At 39.7% G+C, this 15,418-nt stretch overlaps 1 protein-coding gene across 3 annotated transcripts in view; it reads right to left on the bottom strand.

Moving 5' to 3' along the window:
- ASAP1 (ArfGAP with SH3 domain, ankyrin repeat and PH domain 1) overlaps positions 1-15,418 on the bottom strand; it is a 368,734-nt gene that overhangs the window by 153,601 nt on the left and 199,715 nt on the right. For all 3 annotated transcript variants that reach the window (XM_084619542.1, XM_084619543.1, XM_084619541.1), the window contains exons 6-7: positions 5,288-5,362; positions 4,897-4,946 (exon numbers count right to left, since the gene is read on the bottom strand). In XM_084619542.1, coding sequence (XP_084475668.1) covers positions 4,897-4,946; positions 5,288-5,362 — 125 coding nt within the window. The remainder of the gene's footprint in view (positions 1-4,896; positions 4,947-5,287; positions 5,363-15,418) is intronic.

Here is a 15,418-nt window from a genome sequence, read left to right as displayed (position 1 = left end):
GTGTCATGTTCAGCTCTGTCCTCAGGTTCCTCAGTCTCTTCCTCTTGTGTTTCTGAGGGTGCTAGGACAGTTAGTGAAGGGAAGCATGTTGTTTTGGACCTAGGACGGCTCGGGTCCTGTGGTGTTGGGACCTATACATTGTCCATGGATCCCAGTATGGCCAAACCAGTTAGGTGGGAATGGTATGGGAGGCAGTGCCCATGGGTGACTATACCAGCCTCACATATCTATAGGTGGTTGGTGGCGAGATGGTCCAGGCTTGGGTGAGGAGTGGCAAAGAGTATATATTACTGCAGCATCCTCTTCCTCATCACTGGAGATAGGAGGGGCTGATCTACAATGAGTATTCAGCTGACTTGGTACCAATCTGGATGGGGTACCCTCGGTACCGAGTAGAGGAGATTCAGGCGTTGAGGCCACTATCGTGTCTGCAGGTCTCATGAATTGCTGCAGAACCGTGAGGCTCTGTGCTGGAGACTGCATTACGGATGGCCCAGGAGTATGAGTTGCAGCTGCCGGTGCCAAGAATTTAGAGCTGTGAGATATACGTACAGCAGGTGGCACCACTGTACTGCTCAGTGCTGAGGTTTTCTTCGGCTCCATGGGTGCCGAGCTGAAAGGTTTCACTTTACTGTGTGAACCTCCATTTGAGCTTGCCCATATAGGGTCTTTAGTTTTTCTAGAACTCTCGGTACTGGACGTTCCCTGTGCCGCACAGTCTGGCGCTCTTGATGCTGTCAGTACTGGGGCAGATTTTTCAATTGGAGATTGCTTTTTCTTAGGCGATTCTCGGCACAAGGATGTCTGCGACCACTTTTTGGTAGTCTTTCTTGGAACAAGAAAAGGAGTACTTGTGGCACTTGAGAGACTAACAAATTTATTTGAGCATAAGCTTTCGTGAGCTACAGCTCATTTAATCGGAACAGGCTCCTTGGCAGCCGTTGTTGAAGCAGAACCCCTGTCAGAAGCTGCTGCTGGGGGCGGCCATTGGCCAGTGGGTGGTCCTGGACTTGGGGTCGGAGGCTGGCCTGTGGGATTTCTCTATCATGAGGGGCTTAAGCTGGAGATCCCTGGCTTTTCTTGCCCTGGTTGTCAGCTTTCTGCAGTGTGGGCACTTTTGAATAATGTAAGTCTCACCGAGGCAGTGGACACACTGTGTGTGGCTGTCAGAGACCAGTATGTAGAGTCTGCAAGTCAGACAGCATTTAAAGCTAGGTGAGCTGGGCATGCCTGAGAGCGTCGGTCTCTTAAAGAAAAAAAACAGGGATAAACCCTGTTTGAGGCTATAGCTGTCTGCCTCATGGAGAAACAGGAGTAGATAGGGAAGGTAAAAGGAAAAAAAATTTTTTTGAATGAAATAGAAGAAATTATAGTAAGGCAAAGGGATAGGGTAGCTAACTACAGCTAAACTAACAGTACCAAGAAACAACTACGGACTATCTTCTATTAATCCTATAGGAGGTAAGAGAGGGCCCTGCTGATCACTCCAACTCAAGACAAAGGCAGTAGAGAAGGAACTGAAGGACAGTTGGCTGCGCACAGCTATTTAACCGCTCGAAGCGGTGTGAGACGGCTACAGCGCGTGCATGGCCCAACTGGGCACTGCTACCACAAATCTCCGATTACAAGCGCAGGGCATCAAGACACAAAATAGAGCACCCACAGGGACACTCCTCGAAGAAGTAGAAAGATATTTTTCTGTCAGCCCTGGAAACTCAGCTTAGGATCTGATAGACAAACTGGGTTCTGTTTGTCTTATGCATCACCAGAAAAGTTTCTATACACCAAATTCTGCTCTTAGTGACACCTGCACAACCCAAATGGCCTTAGCGGAATTCCACAGGTATCACGAAATGTAGAAGTTGACCCAGCAATTGCAAATGTATACAATCAGCTATTCCACTGAAAATGCACGGGCCAGAGAAATACTTAACATATTTATGGAAGAATGAGCCACAGCTCTCCAGAGCTAGCAAGAATAAAAAGTAATTTCATATACAGATGTGACTGAATACACACAGTTTATTAAAAAGATGCCATTTTTTACTTGGACATTAATCCTTTTGCCTTTGATTCCTCTGGAAGATGGGAATATTTATTTATTAATTTACAAGGACTAATATTTGTAATGAGACTTGAATGTGAAAATATCTGTGTTTAGTGCTAAAATTATATAGTTATGATTAATAAAAATCAATCACTCTTATTGGTCTGACTTTTCTTTCCTTTTTATTTTTTCTGCTTACATATAACTATAGATAGAGAGCAAGGCAAATAATGTGATGAATAGGAGAAACGTAAGTAATGAGACAGATAAACAGAGTAATAAAGCTTCCCTAAATCACATTATTATTCCCCACATGAAATATACACTAATTATCGTAAATGAAATCACCACTGCTGACATTTATCCAAAATAATATTGTGACAGGTTCGGTCACAGAGGATCCCCTTGGGACTGTCACCTGATGTGCTGAAATTGCCTCTGAGCTGATTTTCCCTTCCAGCTTGGGACTCCAGAACCCTGCCTTGTTGAGCCAGACACACTAGCCTGCTGCAACACAGACCCAGGGTCTAGGCCATGCCCCCAATAATGCAGACTTTACCTAAAAATAGCTCAGCAGGTTACCTGTCTCTAGCACCCAGACACCCAGCTCCCAATGGGATCCAAACCCCAAATAAATCCATTTTACTCTGTATAAAGCTTATACAGGGTAAACTCAAATTGTTTGCCCTCTATATCACTGATAGAGAGATATGCTCATCTGTTTGGTCCCCCAGGTATTAATCACTTACTCTGGGTTTATTAATAAACAAAAGTGATTTTATTAAGGAAAAAAGTAGGATTTAAGGGGTTTCAAGTAATAACAGACAGAACAAAGTAAGTCACAAAGCAAAATAAAACAAAATATGCAAGTCTAAGCTTAATACATTAGGAAACTGACTACAGGTAATATCTCACACTCAAAGATGTTCCAATAAGTTTCTTTCACAGAATAGACTCCTTCGTAGTCTGGGTACAATCCTTTCCCCTGGTACAGTCTTTGTTAGATGCAGCAGACATCTCAGGTAGTAAGCAGGGTTTTTTCCATGACTGGCAGCCCCTTTTGTCCTGCTCCACCCCCTTTTATAGCTTTGGCATAAGGCAGGAATCTTTTGTCTGTGCTTGTCCCCACATCCGCCTCTTCAGTGGAAAAGTATAAGGATTAAGATGGATTCCAGTGCCATGTGACATGGTCACATGTCACTGTAAAACCCCTAGTCTCCATTCTTCCAAGGTTGGCCCACATGTACACAGGAAGGTTTGCAGGTAAATAAACCATTTACAACCAATTGTCCTAGTGAATGGGAGCCATCAAGATTCTAAACCACCATTAATGGCCCACACTTTGCATAATTACAATAGGACCTCAGAGTTATACTTCATATTTCTAGCTTCAGATACAAGAATGATACATGCATACAAATAGGAGGAATATATTCAGAAGGTTATAACCTTTGTTATGATACCGTACAAGAGTCCTTTTGCATAAAGCATATTCCAGTTACATCATATTCACACATTAGCATGTTTCCATAAAACAAATGGAGTGAAACATCAAATATTTTTAAAATTTATATCACTTATCCAACCATCCTTTTAACCTTGTCCCAGTGTCTACAGCCACACTCAGTAAGAGTCACTGAATTTTTAATGACAGGTTTCAGAGTAACAGCCGTGTTAGTCTGTATTCGCAAAAAGAAAAGGAGTACTTGTGGCACCTTAGAGACTAACCAATTTATTTGAGCATGAGCTTTCGTGAGCTACAGCTCACTTCATCGGATGCATACCGTGGAAACTGCAGCAGACTTTATATATACAAAGAGAATATGAAACAATACCTCCTCCCACCCCACTGTCCTGCTGGTAATAGCTTAAGGTGCCACAAGTACTCCTTTTCTTTTTGAATTTTTAATATAACACTCCAAAATCTAATGCCAATCTAGAACTCACTTCCATCAAGTCTTCCTTTGAATGGACTGTAACAGATTATCATGGGTCCAGATGCCTGAATTATGCACCAAGGGATGGGTCAGAAATAAAACTACTACCACACATTGAGTTAGGGGCATTATGAACTGAAGCTTCCCAGAGCGATACATGATTTCTCCTTGTAAACTTATTTAAAATTAGTTTTTCATCACAACTAGTCTACACACATAAAAATATTGCAAATGTATGGTTTAGTAATATATTGTATTTACTTTTTCATTTCTGACTATTCATCACTTCTTATAACTAATATTCCTTCTGTATACACAGACTATTTTATTCTATTATATACTGCTTAAGACTAGAGCGCGTGAGCAGCTGTTTTAAGATTTTTTTAATCTATAAAACCTGTGTCACATGTCCACAGAAGTTTTATTGTATCTGTAATGTCTAGATATTATATGTATGGTGTATAGCTTGTATGTCTGTATACCAAATAAAAATGTACAGTCCCAACTCGAAAATTAACGGTTTGATCAGCAACCCAGTCTTCTTCCTTATTCCAGAGGAATATTAGGCATAAGGTTTAACTCTTCAATAGAATACACAAAAGCTTGAATTTCCATTAACACTGAAGGTTATATATCTAATGTGATGTTCATGGCATTGAGAATAAGCCCATTCTTAATCCTTCATCTTTACAGATTCATCAATGGTAACAATGAACAGTTCTGAACCAGAATGAAAATCCAAAAATGTTACTGACCTGCTAAATAAGTCTGAGTCATCTACCGAAACAAAGATAAATGACAGGTATTCTCAGTATCCTAATAATCAAGGTTAGAATGTAAAAGGTTTTCCTTCTCTGACATTAAAGTGTTTTCTCTCTTTGTATGAATTATGACAAAATGAAGAATACTTACAATTTGGTCTCATAATCCTTCCAGGCTTTGTCAAAAGGCTTTTTAAGATCCTTAGGAAACAGAAAATGCACTTAAAATAGGTTTAAACACTTTTAAATTGTAGGTTTAAAATTAAGATATCGTTCCAAAAATCATAAACGGCATTTTAAAAAGTCTTTTCTTTTAAATCTTTTCAAATATTCCTCTCTCACGGATCTTAAGACAGATATGAACCACATATTTTCCAAGTGGAATTTTAATCATGCACCTTCAATTATACTTAGCAGAATCCATGCAGATATGATGACAATAAGTGCCAACATAAGAATCTGGATGGATGGGTGGATAGTAAGGAGCTGAAATCTAGGCAACCCTGAAAATGTTCCCTTGAAAGTACTCACTGAACACTTACCCCTTTAACTCCTTTCAAGTCTCCTTTTAAGAGAGAATCCAAAGTGAAGATAACATTGTGGCTTAAGCCCTGGAGCTAAGGAAAAAAAAAAGAAGCAGCACTAGTTGAGTTTAAAGAAAAACGTATAAATATCATGATTTAAACAAATATGCTGCACTCATATCTTTGTTTCATTTCACTATCTAATGTAGCTGAACCTGTGGCAAAAAAAGTTCCACACTAATAGCAAATTCAGATCCATAAAGAGTTAATCAGCATGTACATGGATGGAAACAGAAGCATTAAAAAAAATATAGGAAACTTATGGACATTCAGGGAAACAAGAAAAGTGAAATTAAAATTAACAGATGAAGGAGGTCCAGAAAACAGATCAAGGTAATTTTCAGTTTCCCTAACAAACAATAGAACATTACTTGGGGAGCAATTTAAGAACATAAGAACGACTACACTGGGTCAGACCAAAGGTCCATCTAGCCAAGTATCCTATCTTCTGACAGTGGCCAGTGCCAGGTGCCCCAGAGGGAATGAACAGAACAGGTAATCATCAAGTGATCCATCCCCTGTCACCCATTCCCAGCTTCTGGCCAACAAAGGCTAGGGACACCATCCCTGCCCATATGCTGGCTTCTGGGTCAATAAGGCTTTTCTTACAGTTCAACAAACAAAAGATATGGAGCAATTGTAGCTTGTCAATTGTTGCTTTAAAAAAATAAAAAAATAAAACCAACAACTCAGACCTGAAGGTCATTAGCAAACCTGGGCTCCACAGGGCTGAAGGGAAAGTTCCACAAAATATATAAAAAAAGTGTATTTTAAGTCAGTATGTTTGTAAATTTAAGGACGTTTGAAAACAATATCTTAGAATGGGATTCTGGAGATAATCACAGATTAGCCTTTGAAAGATATGACTGGGGGGATGTGGGGTAGGGGTGAGGGGAGGATCAAGAACATGAGCTACTGTTTACTTATTGATATCTTCTTCATTTAATACAGTTTGTTAACATTCTTTTAAATCCCATCCTTCTTATGACTCACAGATATTAGAACTGATTGTTATCCTTGAATACAATGTTGTTGCAATTCAGATGACATACACGCAAGCATCCAGGAAGGAATATCTTTACAATGGTCTTGAGTTATATGTCAGTAAAATGAAATACACACATTCTAGCTTTTCATATCCATACAAAAAGTTTGTCCTCACATCACTAGAAGAAAGTTATGAACAGCCACCATACCTTCAACTGCAATTGCATCAATTCTCCTAAGCAGTTTGGAGGTGATTCAAAACTTGGAAGGGAGACCACACAGGAGTGAGACTGGTTATTCAATAAGTGGGATTCCTTCTCCAAAGCAGTAATGGAATTAATGTCTCAACATATTTTCTATTAAACAATACTGAGACCCTTACCATCTGCAGTCATTAGAAGATATAAAGATAAAGATATTTACCCTGTTCTCTTTAACAAATGCCATTATGGGTAACTACCCATAAGTTTGCCTTTATCTGAAAACATTTTCAAGTTCTTTTGTATATGTTTTTATATGTTTCAGTCTGCGAACAGAATAGTCATCCATCGGCTCAGATTTTTTTTTAAACACATGTACCCAATTGCAAGTACTATTCTGACTGTGCATACTATATTTGCACACAAATTGCTAAATGCAGAAAATGTTCACTCACATTTACAAATCCCACAATGATGTATACAATAACAATAAATGTTTGGGAAAATTATTTGCACATCTGTTTTTAAACTCTGAGTCTATATACTGGCTGTTTTACAAACTTTGTCTAATAAAATTGTACAGATATTTAACAGTTTGGCTAAAACACTACCTGCTCAAAACTATCTAAAAGATGTGTCCACATGAATATTAAGGGGGATTTTCAATCAAATTAATCTAATTGAAAAATACATCTTTTAGCTTGTGTAGACAAGGCCTTTCTAACAGGATAAACAGCCATATCAAAACGTTAATATTTGAGAAATGAATTAACATGCTCACAGAGTCTTCAAATTTAGAAGGTTACATCATTTAAGTTGGGGTTGGAAGGAAAATAATTTCTTATTTTAATGGAGTCTCTTACCATTATCCTTGGGGGAGATCATGTGGGGATTAGAAAATATCTGAGTGTTAATTATGAAACAAAGTTAGTAGTTACCAGCCAACTTCCCTTCCATAAACAGAACAAATGTAGGCATTCTTAATCAGTGCCTTTGACCTCCGGATATGTAAGGGTGAGCATTTCCCAGCTCCAAGAAAGCATGACACTAATACCATCAAATTCATTGGGGTGTGTCAAAGCTACTGCTATAATTTCCGATAAAAACCAGCACATTGAATTTTCTGAATTTTACACCATCTTCAGATATGAAGATGCATAAAAAGAGAACCTAATAATACATCTGTCAACCAAAATAAAATTAAATCTGAACAGGCATCTGTCTCCTTGAATTTATGTCAAAAGATTAATAGGAAACATTAAAAATCCAATAATAAAAACCTTGCACTGAAAAATGCCCGTTTATGTCAGTAATTCTCCATACCCAATGATTCTGTGTCTGCATCTTAAGCTAATGCTTCTTGCTGCTTCTACTGTGCAAATGCCTGTCCTTCACACTCACTACAAAAGAATGTGTTTGGCTGTCAAAGCATTTATTCAATAAGTGTAAATGTTTCCCCACATGCAGAGACACCAAAGATTTGGGATAACAAGCACAAAAAATTGCCAGGCAAGAGTCCTCACCATGCCATTTTAAAACGCTAAAGTTCCCGCTGTTCATGACTTATTATCAAAGACTCTCAGTACTATTCCTGAATATTTAACAGGTCTCCGGATTCATTCCCCACTATGCCTTTTCTCTAGGAAGTTCCATGAAGGATGAAAAACAAAATCGGATAGCCAGTCTTCCCTCCCCGCAAAACAAAGTTGTTAAACAACAGAAGGATTTTCTGGTCCTCACTTTAAGTGTTTCTGAGAAATTGTACTAGCAGATGTTGTATTTGTGAGAAAACATCCAATATGTTTTACTGTGTGCCTCTGGGTGGAGCTGACAATGAGGACTTGGGTTGGACAGCGGAGCATCTTTTAGCAGTGCAGTACTATCAGTAAAGGAGATTTTTCCCTTCTCAGGTTGCTGATGCAGGGGCTGGTTCTGCCCCTCGTGCAGGTGGTTTAGGAGCACCCTTGCCTCTGGGTACCCAAAACATAGACCCATGCTCTCCATTAGCGCCTGACACCCCCCCACCAGGGCACAGAGTCTCACCAGACCCCGAGGACATGGGGGAGGTGGTCCTTTTCTCTGAGGACTTGGAGGCAATTTCTCCCACTTCATATGAGGCTGCTTGTCCTTACCCTCCTCATGTCTATGCTTGGACTAGTCAGTGGGCCTGACCTCTGAGGATTTGGAGCTAGGGAGCACTGGGGCTGGAGGGAAACTATTTGGCCACCCAGAAGGCCTGAGATCATAATGGGTCTCATGGAAAGCTCCAAGTGTCTACAGAGTTGGAATTCATGAGACTGTAGGGTTTGAGGAGGAAAAGAATGAGAAATGCTAGTAAAGCTTGTGCACACAGGAGATTTTGTCACACCACGACTGGTAGAAAGAAACAAGAGAGGTGGTCGGTCCGGGCCATCCCTTATGCCCTTGGTTTGGAGCATGAGAAGGTGCAGAGCATAGGTGCAGACCAACGGATGCTTCTAGTGAAAAATCTTATATTCTCAGGAGTATGGAACACATGAGCACCCACAATGCATACCCGGAGGGATCATCTCTCGAAGAAGAAACTACTTCCAGTCTGGCACAGACTTACTATGACTCTATTGAACAGGAACGAGTTTTCACTATATATATGTATGTGCTAAAATCTTAAGAAGAAGAAGAGATAAGAAAACAGCAAATTATTTAAGATGACTGAAGCAGTCTCTTTATTATTCTCTCAGAAAAAGTGATTTGAAAATACAAAGTACTATATAAATACTATATAAACTTTGCTCTTTATGCTTCTGGTCCTCAAAAAAGCCTTGTATTTCACAATCTTTTTTCCAAGAGTGATTGTTTTATACCTAACACAGCATAAATGTTCCAATTCAAAGTTTAATAGTATTAGATCCGGTGTTGGAAATTAGATTCAGTGTTATCTGGACTTTTTTGAAAAGAAAAGAAAAAGAAAAGAAAAAGAAAAGAAAAAGAAAAGAAAAGTTGCTTGCCACAAAGTTTAACCATATCTTTCACTTTTACTGCTTATGATTGCATTTTGCAACTTTGAAAATTATTTTAAAAATATTATACTAAGATATAGTTCTTCAGAATTGGACACTGCAAACAACATACACAAATATTTAGAAGCTTTCAGCAGCTAGCAAATTGTCTGAATATTTTTCAGAATTAACTTCAATATAAACAACTCAGATAATTCACGCTGAGCAGTCTTACCAGAAAAAAACTTCATGTGTATCATAACTCATACAATTTTACCCGGTTACTCCTGTACTGAGCTCAATAACTTGTGTAAATTAGCAGGATTTCCACATAATTTATATTAGAGAAAGAAACATTTTAATCAGCTCCTTTCTTTCCCCCTCTGCATCTCTATTTAATCTTATACTCTAAATGTCTTGAAAAATAAAATTTCTTGTTAATGACTTATTTTTATCATTTGATAAATGCTGATTTTTTTATCATTTCTTTTACCTTATTTACCAGTATATACATTTAATTATTTTAGTTTACTTCCTTGTTTCTGCACCTGCATTACTCAGAACGACAGCAATTCCCAGGGTACACAATGTGAGCTAATTGCTATAGTTGGGTTAGCAGATGGCACTTATACCACATTTTTTGTGACTACTGTTAATTGCAATGGTGGATTTCTAGTTTTTATTGAAATCAGGATTATATTACTTGACAGAAAATATAACTGGTGCTATCCTATTTGGCAGTGTCTTATGAAAAATATGTCAAAATACAAGAAAAAAATCTGAAGTTCTAAACTGAGAAATATTACACTTAATTATATTAATGGCATAGTTATATAAAACGAGCCCCAAACTAACATATTAAAAACAAGAGCTGCTTAGCAAGTCTTGTAGTTCACATATCTTTTTAAAATCTTGCTAGGGGTTTTGACAAGTATGCATACATTTTACGGACCACAAAGTTCGCTACATGGAAGTATCCTCCAATTACCAGAGAAAACCTAAAGGTCTATGAAAACACCTAATTTTGAGATGACTTGCTTACTGTATCTGAAAGTTCCCAGGTTTTATTCCATACAATAAAGAATTTGGAAGAAAAGAACAATAACTAATGTCTTAATAATAAATGACTGTTTCAAAAAAAAGTATATGTATATTTTTATTCCAGGGACTATGTAAAGACATCATCAAGATTTTGGGCACTGAACACTATGATAACTGTTTTGAATAGGACAGGTTTCAGAGTAACAGCTGTGTTAGTCGGTAGTCGCAAAAAGAAAAGGAGTACTTGTGGCACCTTAGAGACTAACCAATTTATTTGAGCATAAGCTTTTGTGAGCTACAGCTCACTTCATAGGCTGCATACTGTGGAAAGTGTAGAAGATCTTTTTATATACACACAAAACATGAAAAAATACCTCCTCCCACCCCACTCTCCTGCTGGTAATAGCTTATCTAAAATGATCACTCTCCTTACAATAAGAAATCTCTCCTTACAATAAGAAAAGGAGTACTTGTGGCACCTTAGAGACTAACCAATTTATTTGAGCATGAGCTTTCGTGAGCTACAGCTCACTTCATCAGATGCATGCCGTGGAAACTGCAGCAGACTTTATATATACACAGAGAATATGAAAAAAATACCTCCTCCCACCCCATTGTCCAGCTGGTAATAGCTTATCTAAAGTGATCATCAGGTGGGCCATTTCCAGCAAAAATCCAGGTTTTCTCACCCTCCACCCCCCCCCCCCACAAATTCACTCTCCTGCTGGTGATAGCCCATCCAAAGTGACAACTCTTTACACAATGTGCATGATAATAAAGTTGGGCCATTTCCTGCACAAATCCAGGTTCTCTCACCCCCTCCCCCCCCTCCCAAAAACCACACACACAAACTCACTATCCTGATGGTAATAGCTCATCCAAAGTGACCATTCTCCCTACAATGTGCATAATTAAGGTGGGCCATTTCCAGCACAAATCCAGGTTTTCTCACATCCCCCCCACCCCCATACACACACAAACTCACTCTCCTGCTGGTAATAGCTCATCCAAACTGACCACTCTCCAAGTTTAAATCCAAGTTAAACCAGAACATCGGGGGGGGGGGGGGTAGGAAAAAACAAGAGGAAATAGGCTACCTTGCATAATGACTTAGCCACTCCCAGTCTCTATTCAAGCCTAAATTAATAGTATCCAATTTGCAAATGAATTCCAATTCAGCAGTTTCTCGCTGGATTCTGGATTTGAAGTTTTTTTGTTGTAAGATAGCGACCTTCATGTCTGTGATTGCGTGACCAGAGAGATTGAAGTGTTCTCCGACTGGTTTATGAATGTTATAATTCTTGACATCTGATTTGTGTCCATTTATTCTTTTACGTAGAGACTGTCCAGTTTGACCAATGTACATGGCAGAGGGGCATTGCTGGCACATGATGGCATATATCACATTGGTGGATGTGCAGGTATACGAGCCTCTGATAGTGTGGCTGATGTTATTAGGCCCTGTGATGGTGTCCCCTGAATAGATATGTGGGCACAATTGGCAACGGGCTTTGTTGCAAGGATAAGTTCCTGGGTTAGTGGTTCTGTTGTGTGGTATGTGGTTGTTGGTGAGTATTTGCTTCAGGTTGCGGGGCTGTCTGTAGGCAAGGACTGGCCTGTCTCCCAAGGTTTGTGAGAGTGTTGGGTCATCCTTTAGGATAGGTTGTAGATCCTTAATAATGCGTTGGAGGGGTTTTAGTTGGGGGCTGAAGGTGACGGCTAGTGGCGTTCTGTTATTTTCTTTGTTAGGCCTGTCCTGTAGTAGGTAACTTCTGGGAACTCTTCTGGCTCTATCAATCTGTTTCTTTACTTCTGCAGGTGGGTATTGTAGTTGTAAGAAAGCTTGATAGAGATCTTGTAGGTGTTTGTCTCTGTCTGAGGGGTTGGAGCAAATGCGGTTGTATCGCAGAGCTTGGCTGTAGACGATGGATCGTGTGGTGTGGTCAGGGTGAAAGCTGGAGGCATGCAGGTAGGAATAGCGGTCAGTAGGTTTCCGGTATAGGGTGGTGTTTATGTGACCATTGTTTATTAGCACTGTAGTGTCCAGGAAGTGGATCTCTTGTGTGGACTGGACCAGGCTGAGGTTGGTGGTGGGATGAAAATTGTTGAAATCATGGTGGAATTCCTCAAGGGCTTCTTTTCCATGGGTCCAGATGATGAAGATGTCATCAATATAGCGCAAGTAGAGTAGGGGCTTTAGGGGACGAGAGCTGAGGAAGCGTTGTTCTAAATCAGCCATAAAAATGTTGGCATACTGTGGGGCCATGCGGGTACCCATAGCAGTGCCGCTGATCTGAAGGTATATATTGTCCCCAAATGTGAAATAGTTATGGGTAAGGACAAAGTCACAAAGTTCAGCCACCAGGTTAGCCGTGACATTATCGGGGATAGTGTTCCTGACGGCTTGTAGTCCATCTTTGTGTGGAATGTTGGTGTAGAGGGCTTCTACATCCATAGTGGCCAGGATGGTGTTATCAGGAAGATCACCGATGGATTGAAGTTTCCTTAGGAAGTCAGTGGTGTCTCGAAGGTAGCTGGGAGTGCTGGTAGCATAGGGCCTGAGGAGGGAGTCTACATAGCCAGACAATCCTGCTGTCAGGGTGCCAATGCCTGAGATGATGGGGCGCCCAGGATTTCCAGGTTTATGGATCTTGGGTAGTAGATAGAATATCCCAGGTCGGGGTTCCAGGGGTGTGTCTGTGCGGATTTGATCTTGTGCTTTTTCAGGAACTTTCTTGTAGCAAATGCTGAACAACATACTAATCCACAGAGACCTCCCTACCAACACTACAGAAAGAGGGATTCTAGGTGGACTCCTCCTGAAGGTCGAAACAGCAGACTGGACTTCTACATAGAATGCTTCCGCCGACGTGCACGGGCTGAAATTGTGGAAAAGCAGCATCACTTGCCCCATAACCTCAGCCGTGCAGAACACAATGCCATCCACAGCCTCAGAAACAACTCTGACATCATAATCAAAAAGGCTGACAAAGGAGGTGCTGTTGTCATCATGAATAGGTCTGAATATGAACAAGAGGCTGCTCGGCAGCTCTCCAACACGAGTTTCTACAAGCCATTACCCTATGATCCCACTGAGAGTTACCAAAAGCAACTACAGCATTTGCTCAAGAAACTTCCTGAAAAAGCACAAGATCAAATCCGCACAGACACACTTCTGGATTTGAAGTTTTTTTGTTGTAAGATAGCAACTTTCATGTCTGTAATCGTGTGACCAGAGAGATTGAAGTGTTCTCCTACTGGTTTATGAATGTTATAATTCTGGACATCTGATTTGTGTCCATTTATTCTTTTACGCAGAGACTGTCCAGTTTGACCAATGTACATGGCAGAGGGGCATTGCTGGCACATGATGGCATATATCACATTGGTGGATGTGCAGGTGAACAAGCCTCTGATAGTGTGGCTGATGTTATTAGGCCCTGTGATGGTGTCCCCTGAATAGATATGTGGGCATAGTTGGCAACGGGTATCAGATGTCAAGAATTATAACATTCATAAACCAGTCGGAGAACACTTCAATCTCTCTGGTCACGCAATTACAGACATGAAAGTTGCTATATTACAACAAAAAAACTTCAAATCCAGACTCCAGCGAGAAACTGTTGAATTGGAATTCATTTGCAAATTGGATACAATTAACTTAGGCTTGAATAGAGACTGGGAGTGGCTAAGTCATTATGCAAGGTAACCTATTTCCCCTTGTTTTTTCCTACACCCCCCCAGACGTTCTTGTTAAACCCTGGATTTGTGCTGGAAATGGCCCACCTTGATCATCATACACATTGTAAGGAGAGTGGTCACTTTAGATAAGCTATTACCAGAAGTAGAGTGGGTTTGTGGGGGAGGGGGAGAAGGGTGAGAAAACCTGGATTTGTGCTGGAAATGGCCCAACTTAATTATCATACACATTGTAAGGAGAGTGATCACTTTAGATAAGCTATTACCAGCAGGAGAGTGGGGTGGGAGGAGGTATTTTTTCATGCTTTGTGTGTATAAAAAGATCTTCTACACTTTCCACAGTATGCATCCGATGAAGTGAGCTGTAGCTCACGAAAGCTTATGCTCAAATAAATTGGTTAGTCTCTAAGGTGCCACAAGTACTCCTTTTGTTTTGAATATATATTTTTATTGTCTGATGATTTATGAGGGCCTCTCAAATTTAAGGAACAATCCAATTATAGAAAGGAAAGAAAGCTAAAAGGAAAACCCTCTGACCAAGAAACCTGCTTGTTTCCGGAGGAATGTTAAGAGCATGTAAAAATGTACTTGTGGCTGCTTTGAATAGTTCCTCTGTCAATACCAAATATGGAACAAGAAAGGAGAAAACTATATTTCTCGAATGCAGTGGTTGATACATCTAGCTCAATAGTTGAAGCCATTTTTTATAGCTCTTCAGCAAGGCAGCTCTGTTTTTTCCAGTATAATGGAAGCCTTACTTAATATATCTTTTTTATGCAGTTCGTTTTCCTCTCCCCTCCCCCCAACATACCAGTTAAAAAAAACTACAATGCTCTGAATAACTTGGAAATATCCCATGTTGTAAAGTAAAAACTTATTTGTACTCTTAGGTATAAAAACTATACCTCAAAAGTTTTGACACTGCTTATATTATATTGATTATGTAAATATCCCACTCTTAATTGTGTTATTTATGAACACTAAATTAGTTATATGCTGATAAACATTCCTATTTAACATTTCAAAATTTCCTATCATTCCACTGTGTTATCCATTATTTTTATATTATGGGATTGGAATTTTACTAAACCATTCATTTGTATATATACTCTCATCACCTCCTACCCTCCAGCTCTATGAACTAGATGGCCTAAGGTCAATATATTGAAAAGTGGCTAGTGATT

Source organism: Lepidochelys olivacea (assembly GCF_965140295.1).
Source record: "Lepidochelys olivacea isolate rLepOli2 genome assembly, chromosome: 2".
NCBI classification, from domain to species: Eukaryota; Metazoa; Chordata; order Testudines; family Cheloniidae; genus Lepidochelys; species Lepidochelys olivacea.
This window is presented reverse-complemented; position numbering and strand designations above follow the sequence as displayed.